General features: G+C 38.1%; 1 protein-coding gene across 12 annotated transcripts in view; it reads right to left on the bottom strand.

The window, feature by feature from the left end:
- Positions 1-850: 850 nt before the first annotated feature.
- TP63 (tumor protein p63) overlaps positions 851-17,772 on the bottom strand; it is a 314,554-nt gene continuing 297,632 nt past the window's right edge. For 8 of the 12 annotated variants that reach the window (XM_075340463.1, XM_075340465.1, XM_075340467.1 and 5 more), the window contains 4 exons: positions 7,772-7,929; positions 7,244-7,388; positions 5,973-6,066; positions 851-3,969 (listed from right to left, as the gene is read on the bottom strand). In XM_075340463.1, the coding sequence (XP_075196578.1) occupies positions 3,673-3,969; positions 5,973-6,066; positions 7,244-7,388; positions 7,772-7,929 (694 nt within the window). In that variant the 3' untranslated portion in view covers positions 851-3,672. Of the gene's footprint in view, positions 3,970-5,972; positions 6,067-6,656; positions 6,733-7,243; positions 7,389-7,771; positions 7,930-12,789; positions 16,111-17,772 lie in introns of those variants that run through there. The other 4 variants (XM_075340472.1, XM_075340473.1, XM_075340474.1 and 1 more) reach the window with 2 other exon arrangements.

Below are 17,772 nucleotides of genomic sequence, written 5' to 3'. Positions count from 1 at the left end.
GACATACAACTCTGGGAGGGTATACGGCACTGGGGTGGGGGGAGACATACAGCTCTTAGGGGATACACAGCACTGGGGTGGAGGGGACATACAACTCTGGGGGTATAGTAGTATGCAGCCCCCATATTCCTCCATGTAGTATTATGAAGCCCCCATAGCCCTCTATATAGTATTATGTAGCCCCATGTATTATAATGCAGCCCCCATATGGCACTATGCAGGCCCCATATGGCACTATGCAGCACCCATATAGCACTATGCAACCCCCATATAACATTAAGCAGCCCCAGATAGCATTAGGCACCTTCATGTAGTATACAGCCCGCATATAGCACAATGCAGACCCAGATAGCATTAGGCATCCTCATGTAGTAAACAGCCCCCATATAGCACAGTGCAAACCCAAATAGCATTAGGCACCTACATGTAGTATACAGCCCGCATAGAGCACAATGCAGACCCAGATAGAATTAGGCACCTTCATGTAGTATACAGCCCGCATATAGCACAATGCAGACCCAGATAGCATTAGGCATCCTCATGTAGTATACAGCCCACATGTAGCACAATGCAGACCCAGATAGCACAATGCAAAAATATAGTATTAGTAGCACACAGGCAGGAGGCACCAGGTCTTGCTCAAGAGCTGGGTGACCCCCAAGCCTGGATGACTTCCCGCAGCGCTTTAGATTTACAGAAAGTGTCGTGAAGGGGTTAATGGCAGAAATTGTGTTTTACCCCATATAGACACAATAGCTTATTCTAAAATAACCGGTATGCTTTGATACATGAGTATTAATCTAACTATTTTAGTAGTAGTCTGTGAATTAAGACAATCATAGCACAAGAAAACCTTTCTTTTTGTTTTATTTAGAAATAAATCAAACCAATTTAGATAGCCAAACTTTCAATTATACAAAATATTTACATACAAAATATCAGTTTTAATGCTTGGAAACAATAAGACTTTTTTTCCATTTTATGTTTTCGTAGTAAATGACAACAAAATCCAGTGCTATAAACATTGAACATGAATGAAATATCAGTATTCACCCGTTACTTCACACAGTAGCTGACATTGAGGAACCAGATGGAGAAAATTATAATGAGAAAAAGCAAGACTTCCCCTTTGAATTGTGAACAGCTTATTTTGTGGCATAAGTTTCAATATAGTTGAAATAATAGGACTCTAAAGGTGAATATGTACAAATGTTTAGGGGAGAAAAAATGCAAATGACAGTTTAAGACTAAAAGCCCTTATATTAATAAAATAAATCTTATTTGGAAGTCCTGTTATCCCAAAAATACAAAAATGAAAATAAGCTATGAAAACAAATATACAAAATGCTTATAATAATCAATGCTATAATAAGCGGTAGCACAATGATATCTGCCAACTTACAGTAAAGCTGCCATACTTGCGGCCTCACTTTATGTAGTCTATGAATAGGTCTGTGATATTTTTACATAGTATAAGTCCCATGTAAATGACTGAATGAAAAAACTAAGTGCCTGACCAGTTATAGTCATTAGTTGGATATACAAAATCTTATGAATTCCGCTGATTGCCTCAGGTCCCCCGCCAAGCAAGCAGCATATTTTGCCATAAAAAAAGCCACATGGCGGCCATTTAGACACACATGTAACACGAACCATCCTATCCTTAGTGCTACTCCACGTGGTGAGGCCAGTTATTCACCTTCTATTACAATGGCCAAGCATTGTAAAAGGGTACAGCCGTATGGTAAGTTAGGTTAACAGTGTAGCGCCGGCATGAGAATGGCTCTTGCTTCATCTGTATATATCCATATTTGTAGTAGAAGGACGACTCAACCCATCAAGAAGGGCAGCTGCTTCAGATCTGCCTGATAGTGGAGTGTTCTGAGTAGCGGACCACCCTCTATAATGTACACATGCCCTCATAGGGCATATAGACTGTGATTGTCTTTATAAGACAATCTAGGAGAGAATTCCTTTAAACTCCATAGTTTACGCTCATAATGGAAGGAATGGTACTATTTGTATCACAAGTAACCATATATCAGTACCATGATACAATGTAGGCTGGAGTGACCTAGCCGGTTAGATCTTGACATTATGATATAAATGGCAACTGTACAGCCCAGTGCCTGCCCAACCTAATTTAGAAGCAGGGACCAAGAGTGAACAACTCCCCAACCACCAACTAATAGATGCTAAAAATGTGAATTCTTAATAAAAAAAAATATACATAAGAAAAAAATAAACTATCACCACATGAGTTGGTGAAAGAAAACGCGAAACAGTTAACAACTATCTTCATGTATTAAATATGCCTCGAAAGAAAAACGTGAATATTGGCAGTAATAGTCAACAAGAAAAGTGGTGTTTGAAGATAAAACCAAGTGCTTATATAGTCTAGAGTCTAGATTCATGGGGCTATGAAATATATCATAGTATAATGAAATGTAAACACTTTTTTATAATAAATCCTTTGCACAAAAGCCAAATCATGATTGGCTAATATAATCCACTAACAAATGCAAAACTTCCTTTAATTCAGCTAATTAATGGGGCAAAATGTAAGATTCTACTTGAATCTATAGACAATTACTCCCGTTCCTGTAACCTTGTTCATTTTTCCATTGCATGAAGGACCGGACCACTCACGCATTTCATAAAACTTCATATTTAGTCTTTCATTAAAATCACCAGATGGTTGGACAAATAGACATCAGATCAAGAGGAAAGGACAAAAACCTTCAGCTTAGGCTTTAAGCATGGTTATGGACAAAGCTGAAACATATAGGTTTTTGTCCTTTCCTCATGATCTGATGAATATATGTTCAACCATCTGGTGATTTTAATAAAGGAATAAATGATAGGTTTTATAAAATACATCTATTTGGTCCGGTCTTTCCAGAGCTGGAAATTGTTTGCCTTCCCAAGGTATCCGTGCTGCGGAATCGAGACCAGGACCTGACACTATGAATTGTATCTTGTTCATTTCTTTCCTATTCAAAAGGGACAGCAATGTTTTAATAAGTGCAACAAGATTAATGCTCACGAACAATATTCTCGATCATATTCATAAACTAGGACAGGTATCTAAAAAATTCCATGTTTCGAAACAGAAAATTATATATTTGTATGGCCTACAAAAACTGGCACTAGCTGGTACAGATTCTTTGCTTTCATCTACACAGAGTATGCTACGAGATGTAACAGTGTAGACAGGGTGAAAAGATACTTTCTTCCAATACCATACAAAAAAAAAATATGGCCACCATTTTTATAGTTAAATGAAATGTAGTCTTAGGGATAAATAGCAAATTCCTTGTTATTTAATGTGACCTTATGGCAGTTGCTGTGTTATATATATTGCAAGTGATCATATCCTTCTAGACAACAATTTCTGTTGTCATCCTTCGCTAAGATTAATTATTCATGCTGGTATTTACTAAGTAACCACACAGTTAGTGGGTGCTTCATTTCTACACAGGGCTTTATAGTTATGGAACATTAACTTTGTGACTTAGATTTAGCATTCATCTCTAACCAATGTCTGCTCCCCAGCTTCGTCCCTATACATATATTTACACATAAATACAATGACGAGTGATGGAAACAGAGAAGACGAAAATATAATATTGGCCCTGCAAGGCAACATTAACAGGGAAAGCAAGAAGATAGTCATTCTCCTTCTTCCTTTATGCGCTGCTGCTTGTTTCTACGAGCATCCATATCGAAATTGAAATCATTCCAATCATCACGTGGAGGGAAGGAGATGGTTTGGCGCAATGTGAACCGCACGGCATCAATGACTCTTTCACCACGAGATTCGTTGGATCCCACGCTGACGGTAGAAGCACTGCTTGTTGTCCGCAACAGATGTGGAGGTGATGAGAACTCATGGATTTGCCGGTGTTCCACTAGACCTTTCCAGATTGCATGGCGAAACTGCTCTGGTATCTTGAGACTTATTAAGTCCTAAAATATAAATATATGAAGGTAAGATAGTGGTCAAATGTAGAAAGTAATATAGAGACTCCATTCTTTCTATAAAGAATTAATCTAGCTGGACCCAATTTGGACTAATTTGTCACGACTTATGAATGCTTTCCCACTGGGGTTTCACCAGTAGGAACCATAGTATGGAATTTTTTTTCTATCTTTCATTTGTCTTGAACTCAATTTATCCTTAAAATTAGCAAAATACTCAATTATGTTACTGAACCAGAGATTTTTTTTTTACTTTGATTTTTATTACTTTTTATTTGTAAATTTAACTTTAAGTTTTACATAACAGTTCACAACAATTACTTACACCTGCCCTGTAGTTATAGCTACAAAATGTGTATTTGGTTATAGTGCATTTTAGTTTCTTTACTAAACTGCTTGCGGACTGACAAACACTGTAGAAATTCAGGCTGGTCTGCATATAAATCTGCAATGATGTTGTAGAAATACATTATACAGTCAAAAGCTGCAGAGATCATGCAGCTGCGGGAGTGAGGAGTCAGCTATCAGATATGGCCAGACTCCTCAAAGAGAGGTCAGAGATGGTTTATTACTAAAGCTGGGAGAATTGATTAGCTGGGCTCCGGTCCATCGGCAGGTCAGTAACTAGTGACTGCTGGATGGGAAGCCTGCAAATCACCTTACCTCCCAGCATACCAGAATGTTCTTTAGATTAGCTGAGCTGGTGCAACATCATTATTGCGGTGTGATATGCACATGACACCACATCAGCTTGGCTAACCAAAAGAGCCAGGAATACCGGTATCCCATCTAGCGGTCACAGATTATTGACCTGGCCAATAGACCAGAATCTCTTGCGAATCAATTGTCCCATTTCTATTTAAAAAACAATCAGGAATGCAGAGATGGTAATCAATAGCCCTGATCCAGCATTGTGCATACAATATAGGAAGCACTTGCAGCTCTTCTGGTGCCGACAATTATTGGACACCAGGAAGAGGTCGGAGCTGGTGAACCTTAGCACACCCAGATCAGATCAGCAGCTCAAGCAGAAGGCTGAATTTGCCCTGCAACTGTGGTTAATATGCAAGCCCCCATTATAGGAGAAATAAAATATAATAAAAACATGTATTTAAATGTTATGCTCCCTAAACAACTCATATGATGTTATGGGACCAAAATGTATGAAACAAATAAAAAGTAGAGGAAAAAAAGCCACTGCAATCTCTGTTTCTAGCACCTCCCCCATAAACAGCCCAAAAACTGATACATCATATATGCTGTGAAAAGGGAATACAATTTAAAACATATTTAAAAGTAGTTCTTTGTGGCTGTAAAGTATAAAAGACATTAAAAACAGACAGGAATGTCCCCATTTTCATTTCATTAGCCAATATCAGCAAAAAGGCAAAATATAAAAATTAAGGCCCATGTATCAGAAAAAAAGAGGCAAAAATTATGTGACTATATAAATGATAAAAGAAAAAAAAAGTTTAGAGGTTTTAAAACTGCAAAAAAAAAAACAAAACAAAAAAACCCAAAAACAAACAACATATAATGTGCTTGGTCATGAACACTAAAAAAAATGGCCCATCCACAACTGGTTAATGGTCAAAACAGTCACCATCTACAAGAACAAAACTAAGAAGCCTTGAATATGTAGCGTTTACCCTGTATTTACGCTCAGTTAACACTTCTTGCTCTAACAGCATCTTTAGACATAGGAACATTTTTTTTTAAAGATCACTGTTAGATCTGAATGCTACTGCTACCTAAAAACAAAAGCAGAGTCCAGGGATTTAACTTTCCAAGTAAAAGAAAAGGTAAAACGTCAAAAAAGGTTCCCTTACTAGATGATAGGAAAAACTTGTCCATTCCAAGTTTTAGATTTTCCCAAATTTACTCTTTGCTACTTGAGGAGATGCAGATGGAAGTTATAACTTAGCACAAATATTATTGGTCCCCAAGTCAATTTTGAAGATTTATTAAGATGGAAATGGTTAGAAACTCACCTCCATGGAGTAGTGCTCAATCTGATAGATGCTGCTCAGGCCCTGGGTAGTGAAATAGTCCAGACAGGATGAACATCCCAATCTCGCTAAAAAACTACAAGACAAGAAAAATGTACTTTGTATAAAAAGAAGGTCCTGAGTTAGAAGAAGAAGCATTTATTTTCAGCACACTACATGAGATATTAGGCAACATAACATCTGTTATGTGCTTTCTGAATCTTTTAGCATTTGGAAGCTTTTCAAAAACATCCCATTTAAGAGCACTGACGTCAAAGCTCTGAAATGTGATTACTAAAAGTGTAGAACCAATCTGCACAGAATTTTCTTATAAGAGCAGTCTCCACTAAATGAAATATGAAGGTTTCTGCTGAAGTGTTCGGAAATGCTCTGAAAGTAGAAAAAGCATCAAGACCTAGAGGGACCCAATGATAGCCAAAAGAGTCAACTCAGGAGTATAAGGGCAAAGAATAAAGCACCTGACCAAGCAAGTAGCGTAGCTGAAAGTGGCAGAGTTGTCGGGTACTTCTGGGTGAACCTCAATATTTCAAAGTTGAAAAGAAAATTGCACAATTTCGCTAATTTGTTATGAAGTGCCCAAAACTTAGCCATGTTAGCCAGAAGTATTCCTTGATACAAAAACGAGTAAAGGACTGGGTTGTAGAGGTAAAACTGGTGTGATCTCACCTCACGTCTTTCTTTTACTTGTCCATACGCATGCACAAATTGATTAGGGGCGGGGGATGAATCCAAGCCCAGGTGACTGTAAGGGGGTGCAAAATACAACCCCTTACTTTCCATATATTTAATATGATTTAGATGATGATAAATAAAAGATGCAGAAGGCACTTACGAGTCATACAGCAAGTCATTATGTTTACATTAATAACAACATGTAAACTAGTCTAACACAACAGAGAACCAGCCATAATTTATAGTTTAGCATGATGCATGGAAGTAATTGGAGATTCCATCAGGATATAACATAAAAAGCTTGACACTTTCCTTATAAAGCACAAGACAAGACTGATTTAGAAATACTGCCAAACGTTGTGCATGTTCGATCCAGTACGGCAATTTAGGCTTAAGCAATGTACTAATGCCCAGTAGACTAGTAAATCGAACATACATCTCATGGCTTTCTCTAGAGGGTTGGGCATTTGGCATAGTGAGTGGTGGAGGCATTGGACCTGTAGAACCAGTAATTTGAGATCTCTAAAAAGATCATTATTTAAAGGTGAAGGTGATATATAACTTTCTGTTGCTCTACTTACCTGGAGATGCTACAGTCTGTTGGATATGGAGGAGGCGGTGTACAGTGTGATGTGCTCGTCATGGATAGGGAAGGAGGCAGTGTTTGTGGTGGGCTTAGTCCATTAAGATCCCCGGCCATTGGCAAATGTGCACTCATCATAGGAACTGATAAGAAGAGACAGTTTATAATGTAACTTAGAGACCTGAAAAATTCATTTTTATGGGTTTATACAATCTTTTATTGGAGAATGGTATGATTTTAATACTAATAATACTTTATAAGCATCTTGTCTGTATATAAAGCAATATATGAAAATGGTGCTGATGAACAGAATAAAAAAATAGCCCATTTCTGAACCAGGAGAATTGAAATGATATTCTCAATATCTGAGATGGTGCGCGTATAGTATATCTGACCCATAAGTAGAATTTCAATTTGTCTACAGTTTCCTATAAGTAATGTTTTTATAGACTGACAAATAAGAATTAGTTTAAAATAGCTAAGGAGAAAATAACTAAACAGAGACTAGCAAAGAGTAAATACTTACTGTTAGATCCCATGGCATCTGACATGGCATTTGGAGTAAGGGAATTTCTCTGCTGTGGATTCATCAGCTGGCTAACTGATGGAAGCTTATTCATACTGTTCATCTTGCTTAGGGGAGGAGACGCAGATCCAAAAGAAGGCTGTCCTTGTAATGATGATCTGCAGAGGTGGAAAAACCCATGGTTAGACAATGGTTCACAACAAATATAGAGTGAAATTACTCAAATATCAATATTCAGTTCATCCTAAAACCTCAGTTTTACAGAAGAGATAACTCAGATTATTAAACAAAAAATAACCCACACAAAAACCTTATAATGTACAGTACATTACATGTTCACAGATCGAATAACTGACCACTGATAGAAAAGAGGGTGCAATCATTTCTTTGACTTTTCACTTCAATGTTCTAATAATTCATCAACTCCTCATACCATGGTGCTTAATTACCAGACATTTTATATATAGGCAAATGACAATTTGTATCTTTTGGCCCAGAAAATTATTGCAATTACACTTTTTGTCATAGACAAGTTTATTTTCCTTTGTGCGTACTAGAACAAACACAAACCCCCCCAAAAAAAAACAGAAAAAAGGGCACATCGGACATAATTTCACACAAAACCCTCAAAATGGGCTGGACAAAATTGTTGGCACCCTTCAAAAATTGTGTGTAAACAATTTTGTTTCAAGGATGTGATGCAATATGAAAATGACCCCTGAAACCAGATGAAAAGGGAGACATGACTCAATTTTGTATTGTGTGTCTGTGTGTGCCACACTAAACATGGAGAACAGAAAAAGGAGAAGAGAACTGGCTGAGGACTTTAGAACCAAAACTGTTGAAAAATATCTACAATCTCAAGGTTACAAGTCCACCTCTAGAGATTTTGAGGTTCCTTTGTCCACAGTGAGCAACCAATCAAGACGTCTACAACCTATGGCACTGTAGCTAATCTGACATCAGAGAAAAGTTGATGAAAGGTTGCAATGTAGGATAGTCTGGATGGTGGATAAGCAGCCCCAATCAAGTTCCAAAGGAATTCAAACTGTCCTGCAGGCTCCGTGTACATCAGTTTTAATACAAACTATCCATCGTCATTTGAATGAAATGAAACACTTTGGCAGGAGACACAAGAGGACTCCACTGCTGACACAGAAATGTAAAATAGCTAGACTGCAGTTTGCTAAAAGGTACGTGAGTAAGCCAAAATCCTTTTGGAAAAGAGTGTTGTGAACAAGACCAAGATAGAGCTTTTTGGTAAAGCACATCATTCTATTGTTTACCAAAAAAGGAATGAGGCCTATAAAGATAAGAAAACAGTACCTATAGTCAAATATGGTGGAGGTTCAAAGACGTCTTGAGGTTGATTTGCTGCCTCTGGCACTGCGTGCCTTGACTGTGTGTAAAGGTGGCTTTACACACTGCAACATCGCAAACGACATCGCTGTAACGTCACCGGTTTTGTGACGCTATAGCGACCTCCCCAGCGACATTGCAGTGTGTGAAACACATCAGAGACCTGGCCCCTGCTGTGAAGTTGTGATCGTTACAAATCGTTCAGGACCATTCTTTGGTCCTTTGTTTCCCGCTGTGCAGCAAAGTTTTAGTGTGTAAAGGGGACTTTACAGCGACTTCGTTAGCGACTTCCCTTTCAAAAAGCTGCTTTACAACGTCCCCAATGACTAGCTAGGTCGTTCTGCAGGTCCGGATCGCTGTTGCGTCGTTAGCCAGGTTTGCCTGTTTGACAGCTCACCAGAGACTTTGTAGCGATCCCGGCCAGGTTGGGATCGCTGGTGGGATCGCTAGAAAGTTTCAGTGTGTAAAGGGGCCTTAAGGCATCATTAAATCTGAAGAATACCAAAAGGATTTTGGGTTGCAATTTAGTGACCAGTGTCAGAAAGCTGGGTTTGGATCCTAGGTCATGGGTCTTCTCACAGGACAAAGACCCCAAACCTACATCAAGAAGCACCCAGAAATGGATGGAAACAAAGTGCTGGAGAGTTCTGAAGCAGCCAGCAATGGGTCCAGATCTAAATCCCATTGAACACGTGTGGTGAGATCTTAAAATTGCTGTTTGGAGTAGGCACCCTTCAAATATGAAAAACCTGGAGCAGTTTGTACAAGAAGAGTAATCCAAAATTCCAGTTGAGAGGTGTAAGTAGCTTGTTGATGATTATAGGAAGTGAATGATTGCAGTTATTTACTCCAAAGGGTGTGCAACCAAATATTAAGATGAGGGTGCCAACAACTGTGTCTGGCCCATTTTTGGGAATCTATGTGAAATTATGTCCAATTTGCCTTTTTTTCTCTGTTTTTTTTGTGTTCTTCCAATACACAAAGGAATTAAACATGCGAGTAATAAAACATGTTTAATTGCAATAAGTTTCTGGGACAAACACTTCCTTTCTTGGAACAATTTCAATGGTGCCAACACTTTCAGCCATGCCTGTAATTAATATATACGTTATATATACACACACATACATACATACATACATGTACACACACACACATACACATATATACTGACTGATTTACATAAATGCCTGGAAAAGTCTAGAATTTCTATTTTTAATTTCCTAAGAGGAAGAAGTGATTTTTTTCCCCTGACTCCATCATTTCAATATCAGTGAACACATCTTCCGGGCAGGTATGTGAAGAGATAGGATCACTCTCACCCTCCGGCTATACGGCATCAAGCCAAGTGGAGGAGGTGGTGAGCACACACCCTGAGGCACTGGCTGCAGGACCTAAAGATTCAATTACACAACTCAGATTCCAGACTTAGTTCATTGGTGTTTTGATAATGAGGAAAGATATATAGTGCATTGCAGGCTATTGCTGACAATGATGAAAAGACTGATTACAGAATGGAGTATTTAAACTTATGATTTTATGATAAAATGCATGATTCAGCTTTTATTACTGAACATGATGACTGGAAATGCTGTTTCAATGGCGGGAGCACATACATACTGTACCTGAAGATGTTCTAGGATAAGTCAACATGTCTAATGATCTTACGTAATTAATTTTCTTCCTTCTAAAGTTGTTTATAAGAACCTCCCTTGGACTTTCACTTTTTGTAGTTAAGAGTATAATGTTGGTCATATACTGCTAAAGTTATGGTACTTTCACACTGTGCTCCTCTTCCCCATTCAGTGGTCCAGGCGGGCTTCCGTCAGAACCCACCACAAAACAGGATTCGGGCGTATGCGCCAACTGTAATGGTGCAGATAGAGTCACAGTGTGCTCTGTCGTGCACGATTTTTGGGGGTATACACTTACTGGAGACACAGTGCGTCTGGGTGTCCGCCTCCGGTAAACGTATACCCCCATAAATGTTGCACGACCGAGCACATGGTGACTCCACCTGCACCATGATAGTCAATGGCCCCGTCGATGCATACATCCGAATCCTGTTTCCTGGGGGGGTTCGGACAGAACACCCGACGGGACCACTGAACAGGAGAGGAACACAGTGTGAAAGCAGCCTTTGTCAAACTCTTTATCACTTCAACTGCTTATGTTCTTAATGGGTAGAGGGGTGTAAACTGCTGCCAGACAGTTCTAGTGGCAGCTTTTTTCCTTTTAAATAATTCTATATAAAAGCCTCAACTTTTCGCTAACATCTATCATCAAAGGGGGGGTATACGAACACGACTATCCACATTCAATAGTTGGCCATTACACACAAATGATCAGGTTTGGCCAACATTTACTTAATGTGAATGACCATGTTAATTTGTGATTTTGTCTGAAAACTAACTTTGAAGTGCACAATTGCAGTATTACATATAAATAGCAAATCAATAGGAAATATATGATTGAAGGGGTTGTCCACTAAGACAACTCCTTTTCATTCCGTTTGGCACCATTAAAATAAAAAATGTTATACTCCTCTCCCGTGCTGGCTCTCACATTGCCGTTGCTCATGTCAGGTTGTGAAGTCACGAGACCCCCGCACCCAATCACCACCGACTTCTGTCTCCTCACTTTAGGACATATGAGTAATCAACAGGAAGTGAACAGCAGCCACAGTACTCACTTCCTGCTGAGTTCTCGTAGGTCCAAAAGGTGAGGCAGATAGTCTTACTTCTCTATTTCTCCTCTCTTCTGTTTTTTTTTTTTTACAAGTTGTATTTTAATACATTGCTATTTATCAACATTTTGGGCTTTTACAGTTATGATTAAGAATGTTTTACGTAGCTTGATCCTCCATTCCCTTCCCCCTCCTCTCCTCCCTATTAAAGTTCTTCCCATTTCCCTTCCCTCCTTCCATTCCCACCCACTTCCCCTCAAGAATTTGATATTGGAAAAATGTGTTTTAACTGATAATTCCTTTTCTTTCCTGTATTATTCTACCCCTTTAAAATTAATAAAAATTTGTGGAACACAAAAGGTGGGGTAGAGGACAGCCGGTGATGACTGAGCAAAGAGCTTACGTGACGTCACAACCTCTTGTGAACCTCTGGCGAGCAAGTGCCAGCACTGCTAGAACAATACCGGAATGGGAGGATGGAATCAGCTTTTTTTTATTTTAATGGGGACAAATATTGGGAATGAGAAGTGGTTATCCAAGTAGTTGACAACCCCTTTATCTTTGGTTTTGCGATTTAGTTATGTCACTGCACAATATTATACTTTCTTCTTTAAGAAAACTAACACTTAAGATCGTTAACAAAGTTAAAACAAAAAAAACGTCAGGTAAAGAAGCTACGGACTAAAGACTTTCACTTTGTAAAATGTTTCAACATAGTTGATTTATTATAATTATCATAAACTGAATAGCTCTAGTTTTGGGGCTGAGTATGTAACAAAAGGTCACACTGATGTGTTTGTCTAAATGACCTTATGACAAACCTGGAATAAGTTCAAGAAAGCACAGGAAATGGAAGAAAGACATCCGATGCCCAAGATAAACTAGGATAAATATTTATTGGCAATTTAGAACATGCAGCCACTCGAACTAGCAAATCAAGAGGGTGCCAAGGGGAAACCCAGAGGAATTTCAGCAAAAAAAAAATATTTTCCAGTTTTTAAGCAAGATGACATTTTATTATTTTTTATTTTTAGAGTGAATGACAAAATATAAGAAAGCATAGTATCTTCAATGCATACAATCCAGTGTTAGCCTTGGTTTTAACAATACAATGGTAACAGCAGTAGCGGGGAAAACAGCATTGTAACATTCATATCTGTACTATTTTTTCCAATGAAGTTGACAACATGCAAATGAAAAACAATGTAATACATAATACCACTAAGTGACTTGTGTCTGATGATCACACAGATTCATTGTAACATTTAGTATCTCCAAAAAAAGTCATCATAATATTGTTCCATCATGTTACTGGAGGTTTGTATCTATTGCTGTTTCCAAGTATAATTATATAACTTTGTTATGATGGATGGATCAAGTGATCTAGGAATCCAATAGTTTATACAATACACAGTGTAATAAACTATACCAATTTGCAGATCTATAAACTTTATCTTCCAGCGACATGTTCATTTAATCCAACGTACATTCCTTCTAGATAGCACCATTAATATTGTCATACATATACAACTTCTTTCTGTTTTCCTCCCAAAATCTCAATTGAACACGTGTCTTAAATCTAAAATGTCATATATAGCCTAAGCCCAAACTGTTTATTCCTCAAATATACGAAATATATATGCACACACATATCTCAAATATCTGTCCAGCAGTGCAGTCTCACATGCCCAGCATTCACAAACATCAGCAACTTGGAAAAGAAAGTTTTTCCAGTATTTTATATTTTTAAAATGAGTAAACGGTCATAAAAAAATAAATGTATACATTTGAGGCCTGCTCAAATAGACACAAGTATTACAAACACCAATCCATACACATCTGCCATTGAAAAGGACAGGCTAGAAGGCACATCATCTGTCAAAGTGACAGATCTGTACTTGAGTCCCTTGATAAACTACATAGCTTTTAAGAACAATCAAATGTACAAAAAAAGCTGTGAAAACAACTCGCCTTACACCCGCTATATCTACTATCAAAAAGTACTTCTACAGCTTGTCATCAAAAAGGATTAGCCATGGTGGCACACAATCATGAAGTATATCTGCTATGACTACTGCTCCGGTTACAGATGCTTAACCCAGGTCCTGGGACATGCTTCTTTATTAAGTAAACTTGTCCATCTATTAAAGGGGCTGCCCACTATTTGGACAGCCCCTTCTTAATCCCCATTTTTCCTCTTTTTTAAAATAACCCTTATACTTCTATGGTGCCATTCTAGCGTTGTCGGCACTCGCTCCACTGGCGATCGTGTAACAGTCTTGCGTCACGCGTGTCCTGTGGCCAATCAACGACCGCTTCACTCTCTCCACCTTTGGACAAATCATTTACATCTGGAGGAAGTATCCAGTGCTGCTCTAGCTCTTCTTCCGTATGTATGTGATTTGTCCAAAGTCAGAGAGCGTGAAGCTATCACTGGGAGAGCGAGCGCTGACATCGCTGCAAGGGCGCTGACACCAGAGGCGAGTATGTCATTTTAAAAGAGGGAAACATACAGATTGAGAAGAGTTTGCCCAACTAGTGGATAGTCCTTTTATGGACACATTACTTGTCCTCAATCAGGAACCCTTTGCATCAGAGTACTATAATTGCTCAAAAATTATCCACTGAATGGAGGTGATAATCACTCTTAACTTCTGCAGTACATGCACATATAGGCTTTAAATTAAATTAGTTTTATACTAAAGGTTTTACTAGAAAACAAGTAAAATTAAAGCAGAGCCTTTTTATTGGGAGGTAGCCTTAAAAGGTTGTTACTCAGAACCATGCCTGATTAAGGGGTTTGGTGGCATAAGTATTTTTAAGGTCGAAGAGCTGCTCTAACTCTGGTGGACATACTGTATATATCTAGCAGTAAAGAGTGCGCACCAGTTTACAGCTTTCTGCAGTAATAACAGTTGTTTTTTGGGTCATCGGCCAACGGACCATCAAAAAATCATAGCTTTAGCATAATGCTAAAAGCAAGTAAAACATGTGTTTTTTGCAGTTTTATAAATTAATTAGTCTGAGGGAAAAGATCCTAAAACTTTCATCAATCAATCATACGTACATGATACAGTAAAACGTTTTTTATTTACTGGCTAACTCATATTTATCATAACGGCATAAACAGGCTTCATACACATGGTAGACGGTACTCTCACAATAGTATAGATGCAGTGTTTTTACTGCTGCTTTTCATCCTATGGTTTTCTGCAGATGTCCACACCAATCGTCTCTCATTTATATGTTTTATTCTGCTGCGTTTTCCCTTTTATTTGAAGCATTGTTTTTTTATGCTTTTTTTTGTACAGAAAAGCTTTGATTCTGCACTTAAAACTCAACTTGCGGTTTTTCATGCTCCCCAAAGAAGCCTATAGAAGACAAAAACCAGACCAAATACGTATCGTTCAACAGCATCTTTAAGTAAGCAAGGGTTTTCATGAAATCACATCCACTTTGCTTGGACTGTTAAATGCAGCAAACCTTCTTTACAAAAAAACGCAGAGAGAAAAAAACCCTTTATTCTTTGCGCTACATGGGAATATGGTCTTAATGCTTTATATATAAAGCAAATGATTATAGACAATCTATCAGGGAAATGTCACCTTAGTGGAGATTTCTTACTGAGAATGTATAAACCTCTTGGTTGCCTCTTATCAGTTGTATACATAGGGCCGATACTGTGCATATACTACTGAAATTAGTAACAGTTATTAAATTACTAGTGACGATTGGAAAAGCATGTTCATAAGAAAAAACATTCATAGAAATGATTAATTTCTGAATTGCAAAGTTCTCTTTAATGTAAAGAGTCCCCAGAATATATGTGTTATATGAAATGTATATCAAGCTCTATAACCAGATAGTATACTCATTATTATCATACATACAGAGTTGTCAGAGAGTCTCTTCATTAACATTCACAGTAGATAAAAGTGAATATATGCAGAAATAATATTCCTAAATCTGAAGAAAATTGTCCATAGTTGTGATTTATATAATCTTTGATCAAACTGTTACCGTAAAATTAAGTGCATTAAGGTAAGAACTGAAGACTGCTTTAAGGCCTCTATATAGAGCAGTCAACATAAAGAAATATATAGGAAAATGTATGTCTGAATCTGGTGGAATCCATGACAAGTATTGTTCTACAGCAAGGCAGAATGAATAGTCTATGTTTTATGGAAACATTGCAAGGTGGGGGAATGTTGAGTGTTTTGGGAAGATATCTTTGTCTTTCAGAAGTTCTCCTCGAGGTTCCATGAGTTCATTCCGGAAACAGGCGGATAGGAGACTGTAAAGAAGAAACCAGAGAAGAAAAAGAAGAAAGATGAAGATGATGAGGCGCTGGAAAGTACAGCAACACCACTATGACCACAGTATGACATACTAGAGGATGGGAGGAAGAAATATTCCCTACACTAACAGTAAGAGACTTTCAAAAACTCATAGAAGTGAATTAAGGACAGCAGAGTAGAGCATGCTCCTCTTAACAGTGTGTACCCACTGGCCAGGTGTTAAGAATGTCTAAGTCTGTCCTTTATTCTGTTAGAATTGGCACACGTCGAACAAATATTCATACAATATTGCCTTTCTGGGAAAATGGACGTGAGAGAGCAAGTGTACCACAAAGATCTAAAAACAAAGGCTTACAATGTTGGGATTACAACACGTGCCAGCTGTGTAATTTCCTGAAATTCAAGCCAATAGCATGAGTGCAGGACAAGCAGTATGATTTAGGTGGAATGAAACATAATGCTTCCTCCTACTGTTCCGTCTTGATATGTCTCCAGTAACAAAACAATCTTAATGCCTTAAGTTTAAATTATCAGCAAGTCAAGCATAATATTACACAAAACAGCCATTATGACGGTGAGAGAATTGGACACTGTGATAGCACAAGAATAATAAACCGTCTATGTGTGTTTTCTAATTGGTTTAGTCATCATCTTGTTGAACCAAAATTGGCTGTTACCATTCTAGAGTCTTGATTCATCCTGACCTTTAATATGGGAGAATGAAGTGCTCAAGGGAAAGAACGTACTGCCATAATTACGCTCACTTTAACACGTATAAATACACAGTACTTTGCATAAGGTTCGTTTTCTATCAGGTCATCTTCATCATAGTCATTTCTTGTATTTTGGCTAAGGAAAAGCTTTCTCTACCTTCTGTAAAAGGCAGGTGTACATAAAACACAGCATACTGCACATCCCGAGATAAAGGAACAAAGCATCAACACCTTAATGGTACAATGAGCGATGCCGGTTCTGCTTTATTTGTGGGTGAGCTGTAATTTTTGGAGTCACACTGTGATCACAGAAGTGCGGGGGTTAGTGAGGAAAAACAAAGCCAACACATTAAAAGAAATGTGACATGCAAAATGGAAGACATGAAAGAAGAGCAGAGAAAGGAATTATCCACTGCAGTGACAATCTTGAAAGGACCGTCAACATTTCTCCAGACCAGGAGTACACCGAATTTACTCATGAGGCACCTCCCCTGGTAAAAGAACTGCTCTGCTTGAAACTTTTCATTGGAGAGATTGACCCTCTATCTTTATATTCAAGGAAATTAAACCTTGTAATAGTGAATATTGAGTTAGGATTGCCACAGGCAATCAATCTAAATGGGTCACTGGTCAGGAGAACGCCTATAGATTGTGCTTCAACATTCTCTACACTTGTAGTGCCTGCAGCAATTCACAATGCATAGACACAATTATTAGTATCCTGTGAATTATAAATGATTCTTTGGAGATTAGATCCTGCAGTGGTGGATACAGACAGAAGAGGACCTGTGCCAGAACTCTATATGGGCCCTGTGTGGTCCAATAAGGTGTCTATCACAGAAGCTGCTGTGGAGGTGGAAATGGGCCCTTTGCCATGTCCATTTCTATGTACTTTAATGAAACTAATGATTTCTGATGTGTCATTACTGACAAATCAAACATTGA

This window comes from Anomaloglossus baeobatrachus, chromosome 3, assembly GCF_048569485.1.
Source record: "Anomaloglossus baeobatrachus isolate aAnoBae1 chromosome 3, aAnoBae1.hap1, whole genome shotgun sequence".
In the NCBI taxonomy this organism is placed as follows: domain Eukaryota; kingdom Metazoa; phylum Chordata; class Amphibia; order Anura; family Aromobatidae; genus Anomaloglossus; species Anomaloglossus baeobatrachus.
Note: the sequence above shows the minus strand (reverse complement) of the source record. Positions and strands in the feature narration are given on the sequence as shown.